At 40.0% G+C, this 13,806-nt stretch overlaps 1 protein-coding gene across 1 annotated transcript in view; it reads left to right on the top strand.

Moving 5' to 3' along the window:
* Octbeta2R (Octopamine beta2 receptor) overlaps positions 1–13,488 on the top strand; it is a 50,443-nt gene extending 36,955 nt beyond the window's left edge. Inside the window, exons 2-7 of the mRNA XM_070286578.1 lie at positions 257–3,014; positions 7,187–7,285; positions 10,668–10,766; positions 10,855–11,213; positions 11,392–11,569; positions 11,807–13,488. Coding sequence (XP_070142679.1) covers positions 2,446–3,014; positions 7,187–7,285; positions 10,668–10,766; positions 10,855–11,213; positions 11,392–11,569; positions 11,807–12,128 — 1,626 coding nt within the window. The 5' untranslated portion in view covers positions 257–2,445 and the 3' untranslated portion in view covers positions 12,129–13,488. The remainder of the gene's footprint in view (positions 1–256; positions 3,015–7,186; positions 7,286–10,667; positions 10,767–10,854; positions 11,214–11,391; positions 11,570–11,806) is intronic.
* The last annotated feature ends 318 nt before the right edge of the window (positions 13,489–13,806 follow it).

The raw sequence follows: 13,806 nt of genomic DNA, 5'->3' as shown, positions 1-13,806 counted from the left end.
ATTATAAAAACAAGATACCAATATAGCAGCATGGATGGAAACGCCTCTGCGGCAGCACTTTGATGAGCTGAGCATTCATAAAAAAAAGAGATTGTTGTATTTTATTTATAAAATAAATATGGCGGGCAAAATGTGTTCAAATGTTTGCTTTTCTTGTTGTCCCTCTACCAATATTTATGTATGCTTAAATAATATTTTACTTATAATGTATATTCACTTTCCCCCCTCTCTCTCTCTCTCTCTCTTATCTTTGCAGTTGTTCAACTTGGAAAAGCGCCAGGGCGTGGCAGTGGCAGACATAAAAAAAAAAAAATCAAATAATAAAATAAAACATATGCAAGAAATCGTCAACCCTTTCGCCATATGGCTTGGCTCATATTTGCGGGAACTTCGGCATGCGGACACTTTTATTTATTTAATTAACAGTGTATCCTCCGTTTTGCAATCCGAGAAAGTTCTCGGAAATATGAAAAATTAAAAAAAAAGAACCCTTGCGCGAGTGACCAACGTCTAATTTCGAGCTCGTGGCCACCAAAATTCGAGTGGCCAAGAAGCAACAACATCAAACACATTTTGGCCAGGCCAAAATGAACGGGCGTTGAAAGCGTGTGCGAACATGAAAATAAAACATCATCATCAGGAAATAAATTCGGAAAAAAATATAAATATATAAATACACATCGAAATGAATAAATATATAGTAGAGTATAGAGCGCATATAGCCAAAGCCACATTCAGTATTCTAAATAAATGTGGCTATATCCCCGACCACTCCACCCCCCGAGAGGCGCGCAAAAAATGGCTAGGACATTTTCCCACCCCACTTAGCAGCCGGACGGGGCGTGGCCGAAGACACCAACTGACCAGAGAGCCATAGAAAAATATACACACAGAGATTTAGATGTATAGATATGGCGGCGGCTGTACGCTAAAAGGCATCCGAAGCGAGTGACATTCTTTCGCCCAGCTGTTGTCATATAAATCATGGCTTTTATACAGGGTGTTGCGTTGAATTTTGGAAAAATTTTATGAAAATTTTAACAAGAAGAAATAAAATATACAAATATGAGTAGATGATAAATATAATAAATATAAATTTCCTTAAATCTTAGGGAACTTATTATAGTCAGAGACTCTTAAACTAAAAGTAATTTCAGTTCTATAAATTTTTTTAAAATTTAGCACATTAAATTAATAAATAATAAAATAAATAAACAAATACAATAGCTTGTAAAACTCTCTGAAAATATATAATATTGCAATTGAAGGCTCCTTCCTTAGCTTACCTTTAACAACACCCTGTAAAAGCATAAACAGACATTAAACCAAACAAAGAATCGAAAACAACACCCTGTTTTATTCGCATAAAAGTCCACAAAACACGCTCAACATCAACAACTCAACTTCTGCGTCAGTAAATAAATAAATATTGACTAAAATCAATACAAATGCCAACGGCGGCAACTAGATAATACAAAAAAGTGATTATAATCGGGGCAACAATAAGCAAATCGAACTCATGTTTTTTTCATTCTTCTGATTAATATATTCTTGTATTTTTTTCTTAATATTTTTTTGTTTTTTTTTTTTATGGCACAGCTCCAGAAGGCATAACATCGAATAACAATATTTGAATTAGTGGAGGCAGAGCGTAAAAAACCGACCACTTGGCCAAGAGAGAAACTAAAAATATATTTTTGAAGCCAAAGAAATGTTAAAAATAAAACCAAAAGAAATCAACGAATTTTCGGTGGCTACACAAGGCGGCCATCGCAGGGAAAATATGAACAAAATTAAAAAGCAGCCGCTTTGTGGGCGCTAGAGAGCAGAAAAAAAAAAAAAAAACTCAATCAGCGAGGGAAAAAATAGGGAAAAATAACAGAAGCCGCACAGTAAATAGCCAGAAATTGTCGTCCAGCCAGGCGGCATAGGAAAAGTCACCAGCAGCAGCAGCAGCAGCAGCAGCGGAAAAGCAGCGACAGCAGCAGCAGCGGAAAAGCGACAGCGAGGCCATCAAGAGAGAGAGAGTGTGTGTGTGGGCGTTGCTGGCAAGGACAGTGGATCGTTGGACGCCGGAGCAGCCGCCTTCGTCTCTCTGCGCCAGGCCACCTGCTCCTCCCGCCTCGCGGACGTCAGCGGCGACGTTGTCGTGGCCACACGGTGCTGGGTGCTGGCCACTTTCGCGAATCAATTTCCGTTGCGGTGGCCGTTTCAGTTTTGGTTTCAACGTCGCCGGCGCTACGCGTGTCGTGAATTTCAAATGGCGGTCGCTGTGGGTTAGAAGTGCAAAAAACGTTATCAAGAAAAGCCCAAAGAAAATCGAAAGAAAAAGAGAGCGAGAGCAAACCAAAAAGAAAGTGTCAAAGAAAAGTCAACGAGTTACCAAACAAAACAGATATAATAATTAACATAAATCAAATTAAATAAAAACTAAAAACCGGACTCATGTTGTTGTGCCCAGAACTTGGCAGCCAGCTGCCGCGGCAAAGATATCGCGCTAGGATACGCAAAAGACAGAAATGCAGCCACCTTGATCAGGTGGAGGCCAAGGATCATCCGGAGGAGCAGCAGCAGCTGGATCTTTCAAATCTGGCAGCCACAACCACACACAGCCATAGTTATAGCCAAAGCCCAAGCCAAAGTCTAAGCCTTGCGCGGATCACAGCAGCTGCCCTTACAACGGCAGCCATGCTGCACTCGACCCAAGCACTGGCCACCGTCTCCTCCGCCTCTGGAAGAGGAGAAGGTTCTTCCTCCCCTCCCGTTGCACTGCCATTACAGGGCACTGCCACGCCCGCTTCGCACTATGAGCTGAACGCCACGCTGCTGAGCAGCACGGTGGCCAGTCTGCTGGCCAATGACAGTGGCTTCCTGGATCCCGCTCTGGCTGAGGAGGATTGGTTCGACCAGGTCGTCTTGTTCTTCAAGGGCTTCGTCATGCTGTTCATCATCATAGCGGCCATTTGCGGCAATCTGCTTGTTATTATTTCTGTGATGCGTGTTAGAAAATTAAGGTGCGTATACGTAATATTTAAGAACGTCAAAGGGGGAATAACAGAAAATCGTTAAATTATTAATGAAGTTTTTAGTTTATAAATATATTGCTTTATATATATTTTCTTTTAAAGAATTATAAGGTTTTCTTATTATTATTTTGTATGTGTGTTGGAATTTTAAGCTGCGTATACGTAATATTTAAGAGCTAAAATAAGGTATACGAGAAAAGCCCTTGAAAAACAGTTTTTAACTTAAAACTTAGAGGTTTTATAAAGCTTTTTTTAAAGGATTTTTAGATTGTATTATTTATATTTCTTTATTTTATTTACCAACAAAGTAGCAACTTTAACAAAATTCTTCCCACAACAATTAGTCCAAATAAATACGACGTATTGCATTTTAAATGAAATTAGTTATATATTTTCTCATGTTTCAACAACCCTGCCATTTATTTTGCCTTCTCAGCACATCGCGCTGGTCCTCTCGCTGGTTCTAATTATCTGTGAAAAAGCAATTAGAGCTGTTCGCGCTCCGTGTAATTTTTTCGTAATTTGCATAAAACTGTTTGCCGCCAGCGGCATTGTCTCCTCCGGCTGTCTTGATTGCCAATTTGCAGAGTTACCTCTTCTGGCCGGGCTTAGGGAGGAGCAAAAAAAAAAAAAATTACAGAGCGCTTCGTTTTCTATGCGAGCGCGATTTTCGTCAACTTTGCATAAAATTCATGCACGTCCGCACGCGGGTCCTTTTCCTCTTCTGCTGCTGTCCCGGAATCGTGCAGTCAGGACCTCTTCTTTTTTATGCTCGCTTTGCTCTGTCATTGCGTCCCGAGTATTTTATGTGGACTTGTCCTTGTCCCTTATTTACTCAGCTCATAATTGAGCATCATCTCTGGGTTCTCGCTGCGAGGCTGCAGTATTTCCCAACAAAAGACCCGAAATGCATTATTTTAATGACAAATTAACGTTCATGACTTTATGCATGAAACCAATTTGCATACAAAGAGCTTCTTAATTGCAGGCTCTGTTAATGATTGCATTTGTCTTAAATTTACTGCAGAATTTAAACGAAAGCCTTTCGTTAGCCACAAATATTTGTTTAGCTAATCAAAATGTTGCTGGTTCCGGAATTTATTGAACCAATTTTCAAATTTGATGACGCTTCCTCAACAATAATAATGATAATAAGCAAATAAACCTTGGCATTTGAAAATTGCTTAGCCATTTCCATATAAAATACACACGAGGACACGCAAAACTTGGGCGGGCGACCTCGTTAATGATATGCGGGTGGGCTTTTGGGGGCGGTGTCCTTCGCCGGAAAACACATTATCATAAAAAAAGAAGAAGAAAAGTTTTCTAGTGATAAATGATGAGACGTCAGCTGGGTCTCCCGGCTCGTTAATATTTTTAGTTATGCCTTAATAAGCGACCGGCAACCAAATCAATTTAGCGCTTCATAAAGCCGCCCTGCCACTCCCTCACGACGGCAATCAAAAGTTCCCTTTTTCCGAGCTGACAAACGCTCAGTTATTTTCTTTTTTTTTTGCGCTGCTAAGCTTTCTACGCAGAATTTTTACACAGTAGAGGAGAGGAAAAACTTTAAATGCTCTTAGCCAAAGTTTGTGAGGGGCAATGAAGCCAAAAGGCGAAACAAACAAACTTTGCTAGATGGCACAGCACCGGCGAAAAAAAAGGAGGCAGCTGAAAAATTATAATGAAAAAAAGGATGGGGGAGGCAGGGCATAATTAAGGTTGAACTTTGCTTAATTTCTCCTTTGACCCAGCCTGGCCTGGTTGCTAATGAGAAGGGCTTTATTTTTTAAGTGACTTGCGTGTCGGTGGATTCAGGTGCCCATGATGATCAAGGTAATGCTCTTGTTGCACTGATAATAAACCCAGGAAAAAAGTAAAGATTTAGCCCCCCAAGGCAGAAATATAATTAATTTCGGAAAAGCACATCCACGGTTAAAACTTCCTCTATAAACGGTCAAAAACAGCAGCCATTTTCGCTCGAGTTGCACAAAATTCCATTGTTCTGAACGGCAAATATTACGCATACGTAGCGTGAAACAAAGCAATGGAAATAAAAATGTGCAAAAAAGTTTACAAACACAAAAAAACAAAAGAAAAAATGCACACCAACAAAAAAATGACAATTAAACACTGCGAGCTTGTGTAGCTCAAAGAGAAATGGAACAAAAACAAAATGCATGCCCCACACGATAGGGAATGGGGCAAAGTATCTAAGCAGCCACGGATGCGGGTGGGGGGAGAGAATGGGAACAAGTACAAGAACAACACACACACAGCAACAACTTTGGCAATTAAGGCAGCTTATGGTTTTTATGACAGCATAAATTTAAAATGTTCTATGCCAAACAATAAAATTCTGCGTTTTTTCCCGACGCCCAAATTATTTGGCAGAGATGAGCCACTGCGAGGATAGCGCTAGATAAAGTGTACAAGGCGGAATATATCTACACTACAAGAAAAACCTCTGAGTAATCTTGATTTAAGGCGTTTTCATTTTGGCATTTATATGTTTTAGTATATAAAACATGGTTGTTTATATAAAAGAAGATGCATTGAAATTATATTTTGTTTTCTTTATGATAAGAAATATAAAGTCGATCATTCTCAAGAAGAAAAAGAGCATTAAACTTTACAAATATATTGAACAATTAAATGGAAATACTAAAAACAGATAATGTAGAATTAATAAAATGTTATTTAGGGACTAGATGCCTGCTTAATTTAATTTGTAAATTATTTATCAATTCTTTTTTTATTTAATTTATTTTTCTGTGTACATCTATCTATATATATATGTGTGCCATTACATCGAGTGGGCTTCAAGAGGGGGCACTGGCTGAGGCTGAGGCTGAGGCGGAGGCTCATTAACGCAGCGCTTTCATTTGAAGGATGCTCGGAAACTGCTTCCGCCGTTACCATGCACTAAAGACGTCTCCTCCTTTTTGCTATTTTTCTTAAATTTAAATGGCAGGCAAATTATTTGCAGTTTAAGTCCGTGGGAAAAAGCAGGGAGCGGAGCAGCCTGAGTAATGGCGTCGATTTGTTGCAATTAACGTCTTAGATGTTGAAAGTTGTTTAAGCAGTAGCCTAAGGCAAAACAGATTACTTTCGGGCAGACTTGAGAGCTTGTAAACTAAGAACAAAAGCCTCGAAAAAGGAAATTAAAGTAAAATTCAAGGTTAATGGAGAAGAACATGTTTTACTTAAGGAAAAACATGAAACTATTAAAAATGTATTCTGAATTTTATTTACCCACAAATTATTTAAACATTTTATTTAATTTACTTTAACTTTCCTTTTCTGTTGCTCACTTTTGCTTTAAAACTTTTCTCATTTGGTTTAGTGCGAAATAGAAAATGAAAACATCCCCTTAAAGGTCAATGAGGTAGCTGCCAGCATCCGATTAGAGAGTCCTTTGCCGGCCACTAGCTGCAAACTCTAATTGGCAAAAGCATTTGCCAGTATTCGGCTTGAAATTCAATTTAAATAACAAAATAGGGATAAACTGGAAAGGACTTACCTAGAGAATTGCGGTTTTTCTCGACTTTCCTCTCTCGTTCTCGTATATATGCTTGTATATATAGGTTTTCGGATGGTTATGGACTATTCCCATGGAGAAAATCGTTGTCGATTCTTGACTGGCTTTTCAATTAAACCCCCACTGGGCAGCAGAATGCATCACAAAGCTCACGTTACCCACTCGAGGGGTCCAAACTCAACTGTCAACTCGCACAAAAGAGTCGCCACATGCGAGCATATGAATGCAGGGAGAAAAATAATTCAAGAAAGCCTGAGATTTAAGTAAAAAATAAGAGAATAATGGTTTTTTAAAGGAAGCTTCCATATTACATTAAAAAGTTTCCATTTTATTTTTGAAAGTATTTAAAAAGAACATTGATAAGAAATATTTTCATTAAAACTAATTGATTGTAAATTCATCTCAAATATTCTATGTTCTTTTCTAATTTACAACTACATTTTTCCTGCAGTGCTTATCCTTGCATTCACAGGCTCTTCACGCATTCACCCATACCCTATATATCCTGATTAGCCCACCCGGGGGGTACAAAGCGCCTCTCTACTCTATATATACGTTAACCCCCCCTGATATTGTTCTCTGATTGCTAACATCTCTCGTTTTCTCGTTCTCTTTGCAGAGTTATAACGAATTACTTTGTAGTTTCCTTAGCCATGGCTGATATAATGGTCGCTATTATGGCCATGACATTTAACTTTAGTGTGCAAGTAACTGGGCGGTAAGTACAACAACAAACAACAAAGCACACACATACATACACAAATACACACGGCCTAAGCAGGACAACAAAAGCAGGCGAAACTGTAGAATGTTGCAAGAATTACAGCTGGAAAACCAAAAGGAGGACCAAACAAAATGCCAGTTTTAGCCATCTAAAAAGGGGGGTGTGAGGACGTGGGGCTAGCTGGTTCGTGGGCGTGGCAGAAGCAGAACAAACAACCAAAAACAAAAATCCCTGAAAAAATGAAAGCAACGTTTATTTATGCTCCCGTGCATGTCCCTCTGTCTGTGAGTGTGTGTGTGTGTGTGTGTACTTTCACATGTATTTGTGTGAGCGAAATGCAAATGCAGAAAGTCATCTCATCTCTCCGTTTCCCCTTTCCCTGGCTTTCCCCACAGTGCTCATGTGCGTGCATTTGTGTTCAAGAATTAAAATGTGAAAAATAGAACAAACAGAAATGGAATCGGTTGGAGGATAACGACTTTAAAATGCCCATTACTATTAATTTTATTATTATTTTTAAAGTAAATACAGAAAGTAATTTATTTACGACCTTAAAATATTAGAAAGTATGCCAAATGCACTTAATAAATTATTTTTACACAAATATTTAGTTTTACATTCTTCTTAATTTTATAATTTATATTAAATTTTATTTTAAATATTTAAAAAATATATATTTAGGTAGTTTTCTTAAAGTTTTCACTATAAACCGTTAGTCACAACCTTATATACCTTTAAAAATATTCAAACAAAACCTCTTTTAGCCCTATTTAAAGCCCAATGTAACCCATTTCACACATACATTTAATGAGCACTTACTGAGAGCGAAACGACAACTTTGAAATGCTATTCTAAAGGACAAAAACCGTCAGAGTGTGACATGGTCACATCCTTCACGCCGAACGTCCTACCGTCCGACCGTCCCACTCCGTCTGTCTATGTGGGTAATGCGATATATACCATATATAGTACGGTATAGTATGGCATGTGGATGCGATGCCAAGTGCAGGCGGCTGAGCTCAGTTAATTATGCATGGAGGAGGCTGATTTTAAAGGCCGCGCTTAAAGCCCGACTTTTTTTTTTCGCCGAGGGAGCAATGTAAATGTTGGCAATGTCACTGAAGCTGACAATGGGGATGATGAAGATAACGGTGACGGTGATGATGGTGGTGATGATGAAGATCGAGATGGGGGCACAGCCATTCAAGTCATATTATGTGCACTTGCTGCCAGGCCAAAAAACTTCAGTCACCGGGTGGGGACTTTACATATAAATTGGCAATGGCCTGCAGTTGAGCTGCTATTCCAGCCCCACTTGGCATCCATTAGTGATTTCACCTTCACAGTTGCTAGTTGCATAAGTTTCAGGGGTTATGACACTGTATATAGTAAATTTTCTATTTAATTGTTATGTAAAAAATATTTCAACTTGCTTTTACTTAGTTAAATGCTTTAGATCCAGAATAACTCTTATTTTGCTACACCAAAATCCCATTTTATTAAAATCCCAGTGTCATAACCTCTTTAAGCTCAATTAAGAATAAACTGAGACCCGAAAAACACAAACGTACAGCTCGACCAGCGCTGGATAGTCGAAAAGTTTTTGAAACTGATGCCAAACAGGGCGGCCGATAATAAATTCAGCCGCCTCCCAGGCTTTTTGGGGAGTCGAATACGCAGACGGAGACGGAGCCACCAGTTACCAGCCACCGATACACCCAGCCGAAGAGCCGCCAAAACGGAGTGGCAACCAAGGGCGACGGCGACAGCAACAGCGACGCAAGTTTTAATGAGTTTTTCATGTAGCCCCCCGTTTGTCCTCCTTTCCTCCTGCGTCCTTGCCATCGCCCGAGCCTTAGGCCGCGCGCACACTACGAGCTGAAAGCGGAGCTGACGGCTGACGGCTTTTCAGCTCTCTGAAACAAACCCACTACTTGTATGAGAGCGCGCACACTGAGAGCGGAGCTGAAAGCTGATAAGGTCAGCTCCGCTCCGCTCTGTTTGATCAACCAAACATGTTTGATTTTGTTAGCAGCTGACGCGAGCTGATTTTTTAGACTATTCTTTAAAAAATTGCCCTAATTAGCGCTTAAGTAACAGAAATTTAAATTTCTGTCCAGTTATATAGAAAAGTATGAAGAATTTTTTTAATATTTATTAAAATAAAAATATTGTCAACTTTCCGAGATACAGGGTGCCAAAGTACACTAAAAAAACGTACTTTGTCAACCATATTCTGGAGAACTGGGTGGTCCGATTTCGAAAATTTAAATGTCATGATGATCTAAATAAATATGTCATCGCATTAACAACGATATTTTAAAAATATTAAAGAATTAAAATATGTTTTTTTTTAAACGTATTGCTTGAAAAACAATTACAAATCAACATCAGCTTCAGCTCGCAGTGTGCGCGGCTGCAAAAAGCTCCGATCGCTGATAAGCTTTCCGCGGATAAGCTCTCAGCCGTCAGCTCCGCTTTCAGCTCGTAGTGTGCGCGCGGCCTTATGGCCTATTTTCTGGTCTCGCAGTGCATTTAAGCTTTTAATTTGGGTTGGTCTGGGTTCTCAGCGCTGTTCAGTTCAGGGGCAATGTCACCTGGCAACCGAAACTAAGATGAAATCGATAAACACATAAATCAGACAAGCTGATAACCAAGTGGGGGGCAGGTCTAGCCTGTGGTCCAGATTCCAGGATTTGCATGGACTACATCCTAGAGGTGGCTAAAAAATGTCGTTTGAATAAGAGAAAAACTGTTGGATTTTGTTAACAAAGGCAAGAGCTACCAGTTTTACCATATATCTAAAATATGAATTAAAAGAACAGAAATAGGGAAAAATAAGTAAAGGACAAACTGAAAGTTGAAATTTAATTCATTTTCCAGATTAAAAAACTTTTTTATAACAGATTTTATTCATCGAGTAAAGAGTGTAAAAAATTTTAAATAAACAGCAAAAAGTATGAGATCTTTTAAAAAAATTTTGTATTTGTCATTAAACAATAAGTCTTTATTAATTTGTTTAAGCAATATTAAAACAAACAAAAAACACTCACTGAATTGTATTGTATTTACCTATACTTTTTTCCTATATGTACTTAACAATACGCTTCAGGGCATAAATTAAAAGGTTTTCCAGCAAAAACGGAAGTCTGTTTTATGGCCATGACTTCATAAAAATATATGCAATATTTACTCAAGAATTTAAAAATAAAAGCGGGAAAGGGAATAACCAGAAATGAATCATCGAAAAATAAGAAACTGCAAATTCATACTTTCGATAATCAGATACACAATGACTCCAAAAGTTAAACGCTAAACTTTATTGGATAATCATGACGATATTGATGCCTTCTCCCTATTCTCCAAACTCTTTCAGCTGGAACTTCAGCCCCTTTCTGTGCGATTTGTGGAACAGCCTCGATGTCTACTTCTCAACAGCGAGTATTTTGCATTTATGCTGCATATCTGTGGATAGGTAAGCTTCAGCCCTAAGCCGCCATATGGAGCACCAATAACGTGACGATTTTCCGCCTTTTCCCCCTATATTTTTTGCGATTTCGCAGATACTATGCGATTGTTAAGCCGCTCAAGTATCCGATTAGCATGACGAAACGCGTGGTCGGCATTATGTTGCTGAACACCTGGATTTCGCCGGCGCTGCTCTCGTTCCTGCCCATTTTCATTGGTTGGTATACCACCGAGGAGCACAGGATCTATGTCCAGCAGAATCCCACACAGTGCTCCTTTGTGGTTAACAAGTACTATGCCATCATCTCGAGCTCCATTTCGTTTTGGATCCCATGTACTATCATGATTTTCACGTATTTCGCCATCTTCCGGGAGGCCAATCGCCAGGAGAAGCAGCTGATGATGCGTCATGGCAATGCAATGCTGATGCATCGACCCTCCATGCAGCCATCGGGTGAGTCGAAATGATTTTTATTAAAGTCCCAGAGAGTTTCTCTTTAGGTAGGCTAAGAAATTGTTCATAGAATGAGTTATTTCTTGACACCTCTTGTTAAGTTAGTTGGGGGCTTGCAGTTGAGACATTTATCAAAAGCTAAATTTGCCCTCCTCTCTTTTCTTCTCCTCCTTGCCAGGCGAGGCTTTGAGTGGCTCTGGGTCGTCGAAGACGTTGACGATGCACGAGGTCGAGCAGGAGCACACTCCCACCAAGGACAAGCACTTAATCAAAATGAAGCGGGAGCACAAGGCCGCACGCACGCTGGGCATCATCATGGGCACCTTCATTCTCTGCTGGCTGCCATTTTTCCTGTGGTGAGTAGCATGCCCCCGTTGACATGGGATTTGGGGCATAATTTATCTAATGTCACGCATGCATAATTAAATATTACTCATACGGCCCGTGGGCCATTGTTTTAACACCACCGAAAAGCATAATCTCATTTATGCAAAGCCCGCGCGCTCAGTCATGCATCGGGAATTTATGTGTACATATATCTCCTTTGTCTTTATGCATGGAATAAGAATATATATATAAACCCTCCTTTGCAGGTACACGCTCTCCATGACCTGCGGGCCCTGCCAGGTGCCGGATATTGTCGTCTCGATCTTGTTCTGGATCGGCTACTTCAACTCCACCCTGAACCCGCTCATCTATGCCTACTTCAACCGCGACTTCCGGGAGGCTTTCCGCAACACCCTGCTCTGCCTGTTCTGCAACTGGTGGAAGGACCGCCACCTGCCGCTGGACATTGACATCCGGCGCTCCAGCCTGCGCTATGACCAGCGGGCAAAGAGTGTCTACTCGGAGAGCTACCTCAACTCGACGACGCCCTCGCATCGCCGCCAGTCGCAGATGGTGGACAACTTATAATACAGGGACGAGGCGCTGCTGACACCCATTGCCCAGCAGCAACAGCGGCTGGCGGCGGGCGGATCCCGCCTGGGTGGACCCCTGGCAGCACCAGGACAACAGGACAAGGAACGGGCCAAATCCTTGGCAGGCGATGATGTGCAGGAGATTCAAATCGAAATACCCATGGAGTACATCAACAAATGGAATAAGAACAACAATGCTGCCGCCTCGACGGCCTCGAGCCATGTGTAAAGAGTCCTTGGAAAGTGTGTTGGGGGGTGGAATCAATCGATTGCAGCCGGAGGAATCAATTTAATGCAATTAAAATGTTCCATTAATTTGTAAAATTAATATGCCGGCTCATGCGTCGGCTGATTTACTCGTAATGTTGACATTAATCAATCAAGCGTTGGAGCGTGCCAATTCGTTTGGCCGCCACTGTGCACTCCCTCATTTATTTTCTTTTCCTCTTCGCTTATTTTATTTTCAATTTCCGCTGCCGGGTCTACCCTAACGTATAGGATAACTTATTTATTTATGATTTTGTGTCGTTTTTAAACTTGTTGTAAATACTGAGTATTTTTGTACGACTAAATTAAGCGCAGGTTGTAAACTCATTTATGTACGCCAATCAGAAAACTGTAAAGCATTTCGCTCACATAAAACTACCATTAAAAAAAAAAAAAAACTATAAAAAACCCAAAAAGAAAACAAAGGAAAACAAAATTAATTAATTACAAAGGCAATCACTGCAACTCACTGAGCTAAACCGATAGAGAAATAGAAAAGAGCTAAAACGCTAAAACTGTGCCAATTAAGAGACCGCAAATTATAGAAAACTACATTAAAATGCCCGCAAATAAAATAGAGAAATCATACAAATAAAACTGCAATTAAATTCAGAATGAAATTTAGAACAAATTCGGAGAAACTCATAACCAAAGTCAAGGAAGCTAAAGCAAAGCTTAAACCATTTGTTAAGGACAATCGCATGAATTGAAAAAATGCTCAAAAACCCCAATAAAGTAAACCCTAAAACGTACGAATAAACATAGCGAAAAATATATATAGTTAAATCAATATATAGCAAGTGGCAGTCGAAATCAAAAGTAAGGTCTAGTGAGCCCAAGTTAAATTAACCAGCATATAGTTCAAGTGCATCGATATCAGACTAACCGAATTACGTGTATGTGTAGTGCGTTTCCGTTTCCGTTTGACGTTTGACGTTTGCCGTTTCGAAAGTGTTTAGTGCCGAATTCCAGCGCGGGTGTGTGTGTGCGTGACGAATATAGAGGCAATTGCGTTGCAGTTCCTGGAATTAAGTTGACTGTGTAGCCTGTGAGGGCAAGGCTTGAGTACTGCTTCCGAAGTCAGCAACTTGATTCCAGCAATTGCGGCCGCAATAATCCGCATCAAGCCCCGGAACTCAAACGAATTTCGACTACGAAAAAGAGCTATGGCTATGTGTACTCTGTATAATATAACTAACGACTCCAAGGACTTGTAGCCGCAGCTCGCAAAACTTACCAATTTATGATTTTCTCTTAGCCCGCAAGCCAAGCACATAAAGTCAAGAACATTTGTCAAGTCAAGCCGAACGAAAGGCGAAACAAATTTATAAAAAAACAACATCAAGAAACTTTCAAGCTAGTCTGAAAAAAAAATATTTATATAAAACTATTGCGAGGCGTGGGCA

This window comes from Drosophila kikkawai, chromosome 3R (genome assembly GCF_030179895.1).
Source record: "Drosophila kikkawai strain 14028-0561.14 chromosome 3R, DkikHiC1v2, whole genome shotgun sequence".
NCBI classification, from domain to species: domain Eukaryota; kingdom Metazoa; phylum Arthropoda; class Insecta; order Diptera; family Drosophilidae; genus Drosophila; species Drosophila kikkawai.
This window is presented reverse-complemented; position numbering and strand designations above follow the sequence as displayed.